General features: G+C 41.3%; 1 protein-coding gene across 1 annotated transcript in view; it reads left to right on the top strand.

The window, feature by feature from the left end:
• wdr21 (WD repeat domain 21) overlaps window positions 1-14,799 on the top strand; it is a 165,794-nt gene that overhangs the window by 139,050 nt on the left and 11,945 nt on the right. The window contains exons 10-11 of the mRNA XM_041214174.1: window positions 4,703-4,812; window positions 6,389-6,565. Coding sequence (XP_041070108.1) covers window positions 4,703-4,812; window positions 6,389-6,565 — 287 coding nt within the window. The remainder of the gene's footprint in view (window positions 1-4,702; window positions 4,813-6,388; window positions 6,566-14,799) is intronic.

Here is a 14,799-nt window from a genome sequence, read left to right as displayed (position 1 = left end):
TTAGACATGACCTCCTCCTGGCAAAGCCATGCTGACTATCCCTGATCAAACCTTGCATCTCCAAGTGGAGATAGATTCTCTCCTTCAGAATTTTCTCCAGTAGTTTCCCAACCACTGACATGAGACTCACTGGCCTGTAGTTCCCTGGCTTAACTCAATAGCCTGCTCCTGCTTTCTCCCCATATCCTTTGATCCCTTTCGCCCCAAGAGCTATATCTAACTCCTTCTTGAAAACATACAATGTTTTGGCCTCAAATACTTTCTGTGGTAGCGAATTCTACAGGCTCACCACTCTCTGGGTGAAGAAATTTCTCCTCATCTCAGTCCTAAATGGTCTACCCCGTTACCTCAGACTGTAACCCCTGGTTCTGAACTCCCCCTTCTTGCATCTACCCTGTCTAGTCCTGTTAGGATTTTATAAGTTTCTGTGAGATCCCCCTTCATTCTTCTGAACTCCAGCGAGTATAATCCTAACTGACTCAATCTCTCCTCCTGTGTCAGTCCTGTCATCCCAGGAATCAGTCTGGTAAACCTTCGCTGCACTCCCTCTGTAGCAAGAACATCATTCTTCAGATAAGGAGACCAAAACTGCACACAATATTTCAGGTGTGATCTCACCAAGGCCCTGTATAATTGCAACAAGACATCTCTGCTCCTGTACTCGAATCCTCTCGCTATGAAGGCCAACATACCATTTGCCTTCTTTACTGCCTGCATGCTTACCTTCAACGATTGGTGTACGAGGACACCCAGGTCTCGTTGCACATTCCCCTCTCTCAGTTTATAGCTATTCAAATAATAATCTGCCGTCCTGTTTTTGTTACCAATGTGGATAAACTCACATTTATCCACATTATATTGCATCTGCCATGCATTTGCCCACTCACTGAGCTTGTCCAAATCACCCTGAAGCATAGTTGCATCCTCCTCATCGCTCACCCTCCCACCCAGCTTTGTGCGCAAATTTGGAGATATTACATTTAGCTCCCTCATCTAAATCATTAATATATATTGTGAATAGCTGGGGTCCCAGCACCAATCCCTGCAGTACCCAAATTATTACTGCCCGCCATTTGGAAAAAGACCCGGTTATTCCTACTCTTTCTTTCCTGCCTGCCAACCAGTTTTCTATTCATCTCAATACGCTACCCCCAATCCCATGTGCTTTAATTTTACATGCTAATCTCTTATTTGGGACTTTGTCGAAAGCCTTCTGAAAGTCCAAATAAACCACATACACTGGCTCGCCTTCATCAACTCTACTAGTTACATTCTCGAAAAATTCCAGTAGATTTGTCAAGCTTGATTTCCCTTTCATAAATCCATGCTGACTCTGTCCGATTCTGCCACTATTTTCCAAGTGCTAAGCTATTAAATCTTTTATAATGGACTCTAGAATTTTCCCCACTACCGACATCAGGCTGACTGGTCTAAAATTCCCTGTTTTCTCTCTGCCTCCCTTTTTAAATAATGGGGTTACATTAGCTACCCTCCAATATGTAGGAACTGTTCCAGAATCTCGGAAGATGACCACCAATGTATCCACTATTTCTAGGGCCACTTCCTTAAGTACTCTGGGATGTAGATTATCAGGCCCTGGGGATTTATCAGCCTTCAATCCCATCAATTTCTCCAACACCATTTCCCTACTAATACTGATTTCTTTCAGTTCCTCGCTCTCACTATAAACCCTCTGTTCCCCAACATTTCTGGTATGTTATTAGTGTCCTCCTTTGTGAAGACAGAACCAAAGTATGTATTTAGTTGGTCAACCATTTCTTTGTTCCCCATTATAAATCCCCCTGTTTCAGACTGTAAGGGACCTACGTTTGTCTTCACCAATCTTTTTCTCTTCATATAGCCATAGAAACTTTTATAGTCAGTTTTTATGTTTCCCGCAAGCTTACTCTTTTACTCTATTTTCCCCTTCTTACTCAATCCCTTGCTCCTACTTTGCTGAATTCTAAACTGCTCCCAATCCTCAGGTCTGTTGTTTTTTCTGGCCAATTTGAATGCCTCTTCCTTGGATCTAATACCATCTCTAATTTCTCTTGTAAGCCATGGTTTGGCCACCTTTCCTGTTTTACTTTTGCGCCAGACAAGAATAAACAATTGTTGCAGTTTACCCATGCGCTCTTTGAAAGTTTGCCATTGCCTATCCACCTTTAAGTAACATTTCCCAATCCATCATAGCCAACTCGCGTCTCATACCATTGTAGTTTCCTTTATTAAGACTCAGGACCCTAGTCTCAGAATCAACTACATCACTCTCCATCTTGATGAAGAATTCTATCATATTATGGTCGCTCATCCTCAAGGGGCCTCGTACAACTAGATTGTCAATTATTCCTTTCTCATTACACATTACCGAGTCTAGGATGGCCTGTTCTCTAGTTTGTTCCTCAACATATTGGTCCAGAAAACCATCCTGTAAACACTCCAGGAATTCCTCCTCTACGGTATTGTTACTAATTTGATTTGCCCAGTCTATATGCAGATTAAAGTCATCCATAATTACAGATGTTCCTTTATTGCATGCATCTCTAATTTCCTGTTTAATGCCATTCCCAACATCATCACTACAGTTTGGGGATCAATATACAATCCCCACTAATGTTTTTTGCCCCTTAGTGTTTCTCAGCTCTACCCATACAGATTCCACATTGTCAGAGCTAATATATTTCCTCACTATTGTGTTAATTTCCTCTTTAACCAGCAATGTAACTCCAACTCCTTTTCCTTTTTGCCTATCCTTCCTAAATACTGAATACCCCTGGATCTTCAGTTCCCATCCCTCATCACCCATTCATACACTCATTCACTCTCCCATTCTCATTCACTAACATGGGGAAAAGCTGTTTAAATGTCCCAGAGCTTTTTGGTGTTAGTGAACATTTTTCAGAATACTGTAGCTAATGCGTTTCTGTGGCTGCAAACTTCCCACGCACATGCTGGCTCTGGGCACTGGAAATATTCCCTGCTTCCCACTTAGAGCAGGAGGAGCACACCACGGCTTTGAGCTCTCCTGCCATGACTTATCCATTTAAATTAAATTAAACCTTTTGGAATATACTTAATATCAAATAATATCAATTACTCTAGGGCCCCTCGACCCTGCTCCTCGTTGTTACAGAATATAACCCTTATAAACAATGAACCACAAAAAAAGACCGGAAAACTATAAGCGATAAAAGTAGTAACTACTTGCCCGACAGTACTCAAAGGATCACCTCGTTCCCTCCTCACCAAACTCCCTCAGTCACCCCTGCTCTCCCAGTTCCTTTTCACCTCCCGGCCCCTCTCGCCCTGCTTTTCCAACGCACTGTTTTCCAACGCACAACACAAGTTCCAACGCACTGACTCTGTGGGAATTGCTCACTACAGTTAAACTGCTGACGGGAAATTCCCCTGCTTCTCGGGACCCTCTGCAAAAGTTTCTGACTCTGAGATAGCATCAGAGACTTTGGGCAGTTCTGACGTACTTACCTGGATAGTCACCAGGAAAAGTAGCTTATACAAATCCTAACTCCTGGATAACTATACCACTGACCCCCACCCCCTCCCAACCCCACACTCTGCCATCTCCCAACCATCTGATTCTCCCACCCTATCATCCATCCTGACGCCTCTCGGCTCCCTGCGACCCACCTACTCACCTCATCCATCTGCCACCCTGCAGCCTGACCCACCTGCCACTCTACCACCTCATCCACCTGCCACCCTACCCACGCCACCTTGCCGCACCCCCCTACCTGCCAGGCTGCCATCCTTCCACCCTACCCACCTACGCTGCCTCACTGCTCACTCCCATCACCCACCCGACCCACTTACACATCCACACAATCACCCATTCATACACTCATTCACTCTCCCATTCACATTCACTAACATGCGGAAAAGCTGTTTAAATGTCCCAGAGCTTTTTGGTGTTAGTGAACATTTTTCAGAATACTGTAGCTAATGCTGTAAAAAGGGGGTCGTGGCTTGTCTTCCCTGATGATCCAGTGATACAAGGAAGCAGTTCGATAGAAGACCATTCCTCATTTCTGATGAACCCAGGATCAGAAGACCCAGCCACAAATGCGGAGCTCCGTGGAGGCGCAGAAAAGTAGGAGCGGAGCAGGAAACTGATGGTGACTGCCGCTTCATGGAAGATCCAGGCTATCATAATTTAAATTCCATATTGATTACAAGATATGTATCTGACTTCAAAAAAATCTGATAAGCTATGATGCACTTTGAGACAACTTGAGGATGTTTTTTTTTCTTTTTTCACTTGCCCCCTTCTTGAAATAGATTGAAAAGAATAGAAATATGGACTGTGCCCTGTCCAAGCATACCTACTGACTAGTCATAAAGCTGTTTGTGGAAGGCTGGAAGTAAGTTATTGGGAATCAAACCTGTGCAAAAGCACATGAGGATTGCATCATTAAGAAAAATTATACAAACCATTAACCCACTCAACTAACTTCATTAATTGTGTAACGATAGAGTGATACAGCACAGAAAGAGGCCTGTTGTACCAAGCCATATTTGTGCCATAATTTCAATAGTTTAACAACAATATGAAAAACAATATTAGCTCCTTCCCGTTCCCCAAACCTGTAATAGCAACAATATTGTCTGTAGACTCAAAAAATACCGTTTTGGAAGAGAGGCTGCTAAATTTTCACTAGGTAAATCACAATCTTATCTGTTGCATTATGTTTCCTAGGTTTGTTATACTGTGTCTTTGTCACTGATGCCGTAACAGGTCAAAAACAGACGTTCAGCACAAACAGCAGTGTTCTCGCTCAGCAATTCGCTCGCAGGGTAAGCAAAGATTTAAAATACTGAGGCTTTCCTTTACAAAAAGGAAATATAAAACAGGTCAGCTTGCAAATATGAAGTGAAAAGATAGGTTAACATTTTGTTTTAAAAATCTTTTGCCAATCAATCAGCAGTCTCTTCTCATACGGTATTAAGTTGTTGCTTCCCCTGACATTGGTATTCTTGCGATAGTCCTGATGAGTGCAGGACAAAAAGTTTTGACAAAATGTCTTTTTCAGTAATATGCAAGTTCTGTACTACCAAACGACTGATTCTTACCTTCTGATAAAGAATGCACACTGGAAACTTTCGCATACCTTTTCACAGGTGTTGGCTGATCTGTCTTTTTCCATGATTTTCCACTTTTTATTTCAGATTTCTAGCATTTGTGTGTGTTGAAGAAGTGAGTTCTGCTTTCTTGCTGGATCACAGTTAACAAGTGTATACATAGCACAGAATCCTTTTGTAATTTTCATACACACTGATAGCTGCAGCACTATGGTTTTCGTTGTTGTTTGTTGGGATGTGAGCAACACTGGCTAGTCCAGCACTTATTGCCCATTTCTGTTTTCCTTAAGATGTTGTTGGTGAGCCATTTTCTTGAACCACCGCAGTGCACGTGGTACACGCACATCCACAGTGCTGTTAGGGAGGGAGTTCCAGGTTTTTGACCCAGTGACAGTGATGGAACAGTGATATAGTTCCAGGTCAAAATGGTGTGTGACTTAAAGGGGCACTTGCAGGTGGTGATCTTCCAATGCATCTGCACCTTTTGTCCTAGGTGAGTTTGGAAAGTGCCGTTGAAGAAACTTTGGCAAGTAGTCTGCAGTTTACAGATAGTACCTGCTGGAGTCACTGTGCACCAGTGATGGAGAAAATGAATGTTTAAGGAGTGCCAATAAAGCACGCTGCCTTGTCCTGAATAGTGTCAAACTTCTTGGGTGTTGTTGGAGCACATGGAGAGTATTTCATCACATTCGTGACTTATGACTTGTGCGTTATAGGTGGCGAACAGGCTTTAGGGAGTTGAAGGGTGAGTTACTTGCTGCAGAATTCCCAGACTCTGACTTGCTCTTGTAGCCACAGTATTTGTATAGCTAGCCCAGTTAATATCTGGTCACTGGTGAGCACCCCAGAATTGATTGTAGGTTTTGGGATTAGCTGTTAATTGGGGCATGTTTTTTTGGTTTATCCAATAAACTATTTGAAGGAGTGTGTCATTCACCCATCATCACTTAAAATGTACAGTAGATCAATCATCTTATTTGTGGGATCTTCCTTTACACAAATTAGCAATATGATTGTCTACATAAAACAGTAAGTTCCTTCAATCCCCAAGTTCTGAGAGTGTTATTCTGCTTAATATTGTGTAGAAATTTTGTTGATCTTCATACTTTTTGTTTTGTTCTGGTGTGCCAACATCGGAAAATAGAACTACAATCAACTACAATAATTCAGCCACAATAGGAGTTGTATCACACATATAGACATAAAGTGTTATCAGTATTTATTTCACTGGTTGATAGAGATCAAAGTAATACCTACCAACTGGAAGTCTTAAAATGCAGTGTCTCTGCAGGTCCCCGTGTTGTATAATGGCTGTCGATCGGGGGAGATTTTCAGCATAGACATCAGACAACGAATGACTAAAGGACTGAGCTGGAGAGGCACTACAATCTCCCATAACTCTGCTGTGACCTCCATCCGGCTCTTGCAGGATGAAAATTATCTAATTGCTGCAGACATGATTGGAAAGGTATGCTACCAATTTTCTTCACCTCAGAAGAGTGTTTAGAGATTTATAATAACTTCTGAATGATGTGTTTGGTTGTATTATCGGAAGAAACATGTATGGAGTGTACATTACCTATTATATATTTCTTGTCTTTCTCTTCTGTGGCAATTAAATCTTCAAACCTTGTCTTGGAAGGTGGGTGGTACTTCTGCATTTTTTTTTTCTGAGGCCTCTAAATGCATCCTACCTTTAAATCTGCACATATTTTCCCTCTAATTTTCTCCCCTCCTCTCCTAAAGGATGTAGTTCAGTTTCCAGGCTGCTGGAATCCTCAAGTACTTTGGCAAAATGACCATTCTTCATGTGTTAGTTCAACAGGATTGCACTGCTGACCTGACCTCCCCACCCACATTTCCACAGGAGTCACTTCATGTTGGCTGGATGTTACTCATTCAAAACCTGTTTTATTTGAGCATACAAACAGAAGAACCAGCCAAGACTAATATACTTCTAGAAAAACTAAAGTCTGAACATTACTCCACTACAGGGAGTCTTCACTTAAAGTTGTGGTTGCTTCCTGAAAATTGCGGGTTTAAATGAAACAACTTTATGTAGATCATAGATTTTCATAGAAATCAATGTTCAAGCAAAAGTTAGGTTCCTTCAGACATTTCTTGTCCAGAAAAAAACAATGTACAAGTTGAAATCTAGCTGAAGTAACTTGCAGTACATGAATAAATATAAAATAAATACAATATACAATAAATATAAAATATTTTAAAATACACTCACCTGTAATAAGTACTTTTGGATTGACCGGGCTCCATCTAGTGGCAGAATTTGGTCAATGAAGGTAGCAACTAAAGTCCCAAGACTACCTGCACCAACTAACTTCTGCCACTAGATGGAACCCAACACTTCTTTGCAAGTTCAGAACACGAGCCAGGAGCTGAAGAGCCGACCGTGGGAACTAAGGTAAGAACAGAGTGCAGGAGGCATCAACAGGAGCAGGGGGAAGAGGGGTGAGGGTGGAATTACTGGGGGAAAGGTCACGTACGCATGTAGGCCACAGAAGAGGAAGTCTGTGGCAAACAACGTTAAAGTGAAACTGGCAATATTAAATGGATATATTGCCAATACTTTATAATGACGTTGAAGTGAGACACATTAAGTGAGTCAACGTTAAGCAGGGACCTAATGTATTCATTTTAGCTTGGATCATTTTTTTTAATCCATTTATGGAATGTGCGAGCCCTTGGTGAGAACCACCATTTTGAACCACTGCATTCCATGTGGCCCAGTCTCCTGGCTACCACATAATTATTTATATGTTATGGGTAAAATAGCAATGCACATTTATTACAATACCTTTCCCATACCTAATTTATTCAAAACTTTTCCTTCTGTATAACCTGACACTACTAAAGGATACTCTTGTCTGTGTTGTTATGGCCAGGTAAGAAGTGGTAGAATGGCTCCCCTTTCTTTCCACCTTTGGTTGATCACAACAGGTGCTTTAAAAGAATTTTGCTTGCCAATTCAATGAGTGTTGTTATGAGAACTCTCCTTAATAAATCCATGCTGAATCTACTTTAAGTCGATTCTTGTCCAAGTGCTTCCCGATTATTATCTCTGAAAGCTTCCCCAGCACTGACATTAAGGTGGCTGGCCTGCAATTAAGGCTAATCAACAACAACTTGTGTTTATATAATGCTTTTAACATCCCAGGCACTTCACAGAAGTAATGTAAAACAATATGATACTGAGCCACATGAGATATTAAGGCAGATGACCAAAAGCTTGGTCAAAGAGATAGGGTTTTCTCATCTTTTTTGAACAAGAGTGTTAATATTTCAAATCTGGATCTTCAATTGGTACCTCCTTCTGATGACATGGCTGAAATTGGTAATTTTCTATAAAAACCCATGGATATATATCTCGGCATTCTGTGTAGAGTGCACAAGCCTCCAATCCACCTGAATCAACAACATTTGTAAATACTCAAAATTAGGGAAAGAAGCAACTCCAGTTTTCAGTTGAAATATTTGAATATTGTGCATGTTTGATTATGAATGCATAAACATATACTTCATTACAAGAGGCCTGATGTTTGTAATCAGCTGCAAAGTGAGGATTACGCTATTTACCTCAAAGTAAATCTTACTGAGGGAGCTAGTAATCTCTCTGGCGAGAATTTCCCATCTGTCACTGTGCAGTGGTACTGCAACTGATTGCAATGTTCTTTACTAGGAGTTCCTAATGTGGAGCTGGAGTGATGTCCAAACAGACAATCACTTAAAGGATTGTAAGTAACTCCCAAAAGAGGAAACTAAAAGCAGTAAATTAACATCACCTTTAAAAACTTTTACATAGATCAAAATGATTTGGATGAAGGTTGAAGCTGAAATATGCTGAAAAATCTTAAATATTAAATGATTTTAACATTTTTATCATTACTATTAATATGCGTATAATCCACAATTATAGAATTACTTTTTAGGGCCAGTTCTGTTGTTCATCTAATTTTATTAATCCCATTGCCATTAAAAATTCAGTTACGCCTGATTGACCAAACTGCAACATTTTATGGTGTTTCTAATTGTAATGTTGGAGTGATGATGTTGATGTTCTCACCGATTACAATAGTTGCTGGCTCTGAGGCTAGGGTGGTACGGTCCACAGAACAGCCTGTGGTGGAGCACTGAGTGATAGACTGCAAGTTCAGAATCTTCACGTTATTCTGCACATACGTAACTGGGCCACGCTCAGTATCCAGAGAGGTAAGGATGGCTAACACTGACAATTCGTTGTCAATATACCTCGCCCCACCCTGCCAAACCTGGGCCAATAAACAGATCTGTAAATTTCTGCACTTGGAAAGACACCAGATGAGAAGCTTCCAGAAATATAGGAAAGGAAAAAACAGAGGGGCTGATTAAAGAAAATATTACAGTGCTAGAAAAAGAAAGAGCTTTTATATGACCAAAGCCTTGCATTCATATAGAATAAAAACAGGAAGTGCTAGAAAAACTCAGTGTCTCTGGCAGCATCTGTGGAGAGAAAAACGGAGCTAATGATTTGAATCCAATATGACTTTTCGGAGCTGAGGAGAGGTAGAAATTTGATGGGTTTTATGCTGTTGAGAAAGGGGAGAGGGTCAGGTGGAACAAAAGGTCAGGAATAGGTTAGTGAAATTAAATAACAAAGATATCATGGAACAAAAGGAAAGGGAGTGGGAATGGTAGTAAAGAAACAAAGCATTGGTCCAGAGTAGGTGTTAATAGCAGAATAAAACTCTGTCTGAAAGCATAAAACACGAGACCAAGATACAGACTGGCACTTGGGGGGGAAAAAAGCAAAATGGAGGATAGAGCTCATGGTCAGAAGTTGTTGAACTCAATGTTGAATCCAGAAGGCTGTGAACTGCTTAATCAGAAGATGAGATGTTGTTCCTCCAGCTTGTGTTGAGTTTCGCTGGAACAATGCAGTAGGCTGAGGACAGAAATATGAGCATGACAGCAAGATGGTTAATTGAAATGGCAAGTGACTGGAGAGTTAGGGTCATGTTTGTAAACTGAGCAAAAGCTGTTCCACAAAGCGGTCACCTTGTCTGCATTCGGTCTCTCCATAATAGAGGAGACCACATTGTGAGCAGCAAATACAGTAGACTAAATTGAAAGAAATAAAAGTAAATCATTGCTTCACCTGGAAGAATGTTTGGGGCCTTGGACAGTGAGGAGGGAGGAGGTAAAGGTGCAGGTGTTACAACACCTGTGATTGCATGGGAAGGTGCAGTGGGAAGGGGATGAGGTGTTGGGGGTGATAGAGGAGTGGAGTAGGGAATGGTCCCTTTGAAATGCTGACAGGGGAGGAAAGGGGAAAATATGTTTGCTAGTGGCATCATGCTGAAGCTGGCAGAAATGACATGATCCGTTAAATATGGAGGTTGGAAGGGGGAAAAGTGAGGACAAGGGGAACCCTGTCATGGTTTTTAAAGGGAATGGTAGGGTTGAGGGCAGCCAGGTGGGAAATGGGTCGGATACAGTTGAAGGCCCTGTCAACTATAGGACAGGGAGGGGGCGGGGGGGAAACCTTGGTTGAGGAGAAAAGAAGATATGTCAGAAGCATTGTTGTGGCAGGGAGCATCATCAGAATAAGTGCAATGGAGACAGTGAAACTGGGGGAATGGAATGGACTGCTTTAAGGAAGCCAGGTGTGAAGAGGTATAGTTGAGGTACCTGTGGGTGTCAGTGGGCTTGTAATGAATATTAGTAGACAAATCTATCTCCAAAAGTGGAGATAGAAAAGTCAAGGAAGGGAAGGGAAGTTTTGGAGGAGATGGACCATGCGAAGCTGAGAACAGGGTGGAAATTTGATTAATTTTTCCAGTTCCAGGTGAGTGCAGGAAGCAACACTGATACAGTCATCGATTTACCAGAAAAAAAGTGAGTGAGAGAACCTGAGTAGGAATGGAACAAGAAATGTTCCACATACCCCACAAAAAGACAGGCTTAACTAGGGTCCATGCAAGTACCCATAGCCAAACCTTTCATTTGGAGGAAGTGAGACATGTTAAAGGAGAAATTGTTCAATGAAAGAACATGTTCAGCCAGGTGGAGAAGGGTGATGGTGGATGGGCACTGTTTGGACCATTGTCCAAGGAAGAAGTGGAGAGCCCTCAGACCATCCTGGTGGGGAATGTAGGTGTAGAGGGATTTGACTTCCCTAGTGAAGAGGAGGCAGTTAGGGCCAGGAAATTAGAAGTTGTTGAAATGACGTAAGGCGTCAGAAGAATCGCGGATGTAGGTGAGAAGAGACTGGACAAAGGGAGAAAAAAAGTCAAGATAAGATGAAATAAGTTCAGTGGGTAGGAACAGGCTGAAATGATAGGTCTACCAGGGACAGTTTTGTTTATGGATTTTGGGAAGGAGGTAGAAGCAGGCTGTATGGGATTGGGGGACTATGAGGTTGGAGGCTGTGGAGGGAAGATCTCCAGAGGTGATGAGGTCAGTGACAGTCCTGGACTGTTTTATTGCATTTATATAGCACTTTTCATGACCACTGGACATCTCTAAGTGCTTTACAGCGTTGGTCCTATAGAGAGTGCATCTGGGGAATTGATAATGGAAAGTGAGGAGATGGTGGATGAATTAAACAGGTATTTTGCTTCAGTCTTCACTATAGAAGACACAAGTAATATCCCGGAAACAGCTGTAAATCAGGAAATGGAAGGGAGGGAGGAACTCAGGAAAATTACAATCACCAGGGAAGTGGTATGAAGCAAATTGTTGGGGCTGCAGCTGACAAATCCCGAGGTCCAGATAGACTTCACCCTAAGGTCTTGAAAGAAGTGGCAGCTGAGATAGTTGATGCACTGGTTTTAATTTTCCAAGATTTCCTAGATTCGAGGAAGGTTTCGTTAGATTGGAAAATAGCAAATATAACTCCTTTATTCAACAAGGGAGGGAGACAGAAAGCAGGAAACTATAGGCCAATTAGCCTAACAACTCTCATAGGGAAAATGTTAGAAGCTATTATTAAAGATGTTAAAGCAGGGCACTTAGAAAAACTCAAGGCAGTTAGACAGAATCAACATGGTTTCGTAAAAGGGAAATCATGTTTAACCAATTTATTTGAGTTCTTTAAAGGATTCACATGTGCTATGGATAAAGGGAAACAGGTGGATGTACTGTACTTAGATTTCCAGAAGACATTTGTTAAAGTGCCACATCAAAGGTTACTGCAGAAAATAAAAGTTCATGATATAGGGGGTAACATTATTGGCGTGGATAGAAGATTGGCTAGCTAACAGGAAGCAGAGAGTTGGCATAAATGGGTATTTTTCTGGTTGGCAGGATGTGACGAGTGGTGTGCCACAGGGATCAGTGCTGGAGCCTCAACTTTTTATAATTTATATAAATGACTTTGATGAAGGGACGGAAGGAATGGTTGCAAAATTTGCTGATGACACAAAGATAAGTAGGAAACTAAATTGTGAAGAGGATGTAAGGAGGCTACAAAGTGCTACAGATAAGTTAAGTGAGTGGGCAAAGATCTGGCAAATGGTGTATAACGAGGGCAAATGTGATATTGTTCATTTTGGCAGGAAGAATAAAAAGGAAGCTTATTATCTAAATGGTGAGAGAATGCAAAGCTCTGAGATTCAGAGGAATCTGGGTGTCCTAGTGCATGAATCACAAAAGGTTAGTAGGCAGCAGGTAATTAGGGAAGCTAATAGAGCATTATAATTTACTGTGAGGGGAATTGATTACAAAAGTAAGGAGGTTATGCTTCAGTTGTACAGGGCACTGGTGAGACTACACCTGCAGTATTGTGTACAGTACTGGTCTCCTTATTTAAAGAAAGATGTGAATTCGTTAGAAGCAATTCAGAGAAGGTTTACTAGACTAATACCAGGAATGGGCAGGTTGCCTTGTGATGACAGTCTGAACAGCTTAGGCTTGTATCCACTGGAATTTAGAAGAGTAAGAGGCAATTTAATTTAAACCTTTAAGATCCTGAGGGGGTCTTGACAGGGTGGATGTGGAGAGGATGTTTCCTCTTGTGGGAGAATCTGTAACTAGGAGGGGGTCACTGTTTAAAAATAAGAGGTCACTCATTTAAGGCAGAGATGAGGAATTTTTTCTCTCGGGGTTGTGAGTCTTTGGAACTCTTCCTCAAAAGGCAATGGACCCAGCAGGACCCGCACCAATATCCTCGCAGAGGTATTCCCTAGTACTGAGGAGGTTTTAAACTAGAGTGGGAAGGGGATAGGAACCTGAGTGGGGAGACACGAGAGGGAAACAAAGATGGGAATGAAAGACAGAAAAGTAGAAAGCGTAAGTGGAAGTGCTAGCAGCAAATAGGGCCATAGGATGTGTAAAAATGTTAAAAAGACAAGTCTAAAGGCACTGTATACGAAAGCATAGAACATTCACAATAAGGTAGACGAATTAACAGTGCAAATAGAGTAAACGGGTACGATATGATTGCAATTATGGATTGCAGGGTGACCAAGACTAGGAACTTAATATCCAAGGGGACTCGATATTTAGGAATGACAAGCAAAAAGGAGATGGAAGTGTGGTGGCATTGTTAGTTAAAGTTGAAATCAGCGTGATAGTGAGAGGGGATATTGGCTCAGAAAATCTAAATGTAGAATCAGTCGGGGTGGAGCTAAGGAGCAAAAATTATTAGTGGGAGTTGTCTATAGGTCTCCAAACAGTAGTGGTAAGGTAGGGGACGGCATTAAATAGGAAATTAGAAATGCAAGGGAGCTACAATAATCATGGGTGACTTTAACCTACATATAGACTGAGCAAACCAAATTAGCAATATACTGTGGCAGAAGAATTCCTAGAGTGTGTACGAGATGCTTTTTAGACCAGTATGTTGAGGAACCAACTAGGGAACATGCTATCCTAGATTTGGTTTTGTGCAATGAGAAGGGGTTAATTAATAATCTTGTTGTGCGGGGTTCTTTAAGGAACAGTGGCCATAACATGATAGAATTCTTCAATAGGATGGAAAGTAAAATAGTCCAATCTGAAACTAGGGTCCTAAATCTAAACAAAGGAAACTATAAAGCTATGAGGTGTGAGTTGGTTATGATAGATTGAGGAACTTCATTGTAAGGTGGATAGGCAATAGATAACATTGCAACAGTTGTACATTCCTTTCTGGTACAAAAACACAACCATGGCTAACAAAAGAAATTAAGGGTAGTATTAAATCCAAAGAGGAGTCATATAAAGTTGCTAGAAAAAGTAGCAAGCTTGAGGACTGGGAGCAGTTTAGAATTCAGCATAGGAGGACCAAGAAATTGATTAAGTGGGGAAAAATAGAGTATAAGGCTAAACTTGCAAGGAACATAAAGGAGACTGTAAAATCTTCTATAAAAAGCTAAGAAAGAAAGATTAATGAAGACAAGTGTAGGTCCCTTACAGTCTGAAACGGGAGAATTTATAACAGAGAACAAGAAAATGGCAGAGCAATTAAGCAACTACTTTAGTTCTGTCTTCACAGAGGAAGACACAAATAACTTCCCAGGAATGCTAGAGAGCCAAGGGTCTAGTGAGAAGGAGGAATTGAAGGAAATTACTATTACTAAAAAAATATTGCTGGAGAAATTAATGGGACTGAAATCTGATAAATCCCTAGGGCCTGATAATCTACATCCTAGGGCACTAAAGGAGGTGGCCATGGAAATAGTGGATGTCATCTTCCAAAATTCTGTAAATTCTGGAATGGTCCCA

The sequence above is a fragment of the Carcharodon carcharias genome, chromosome 20 (assembly GCF_017639515.1).
Source record: "Carcharodon carcharias isolate sCarCar2 chromosome 20, sCarCar2.pri, whole genome shotgun sequence".
Classification (NCBI taxonomy): domain Eukaryota; kingdom Metazoa; phylum Chordata; class Chondrichthyes; order Lamniformes; family Lamnidae; genus Carcharodon; species Carcharodon carcharias.
The sequence above is the reverse complement of the archived record's forward strand: the minus strand, read 5'-3'. Positions and strand labels throughout refer to the sequence as shown.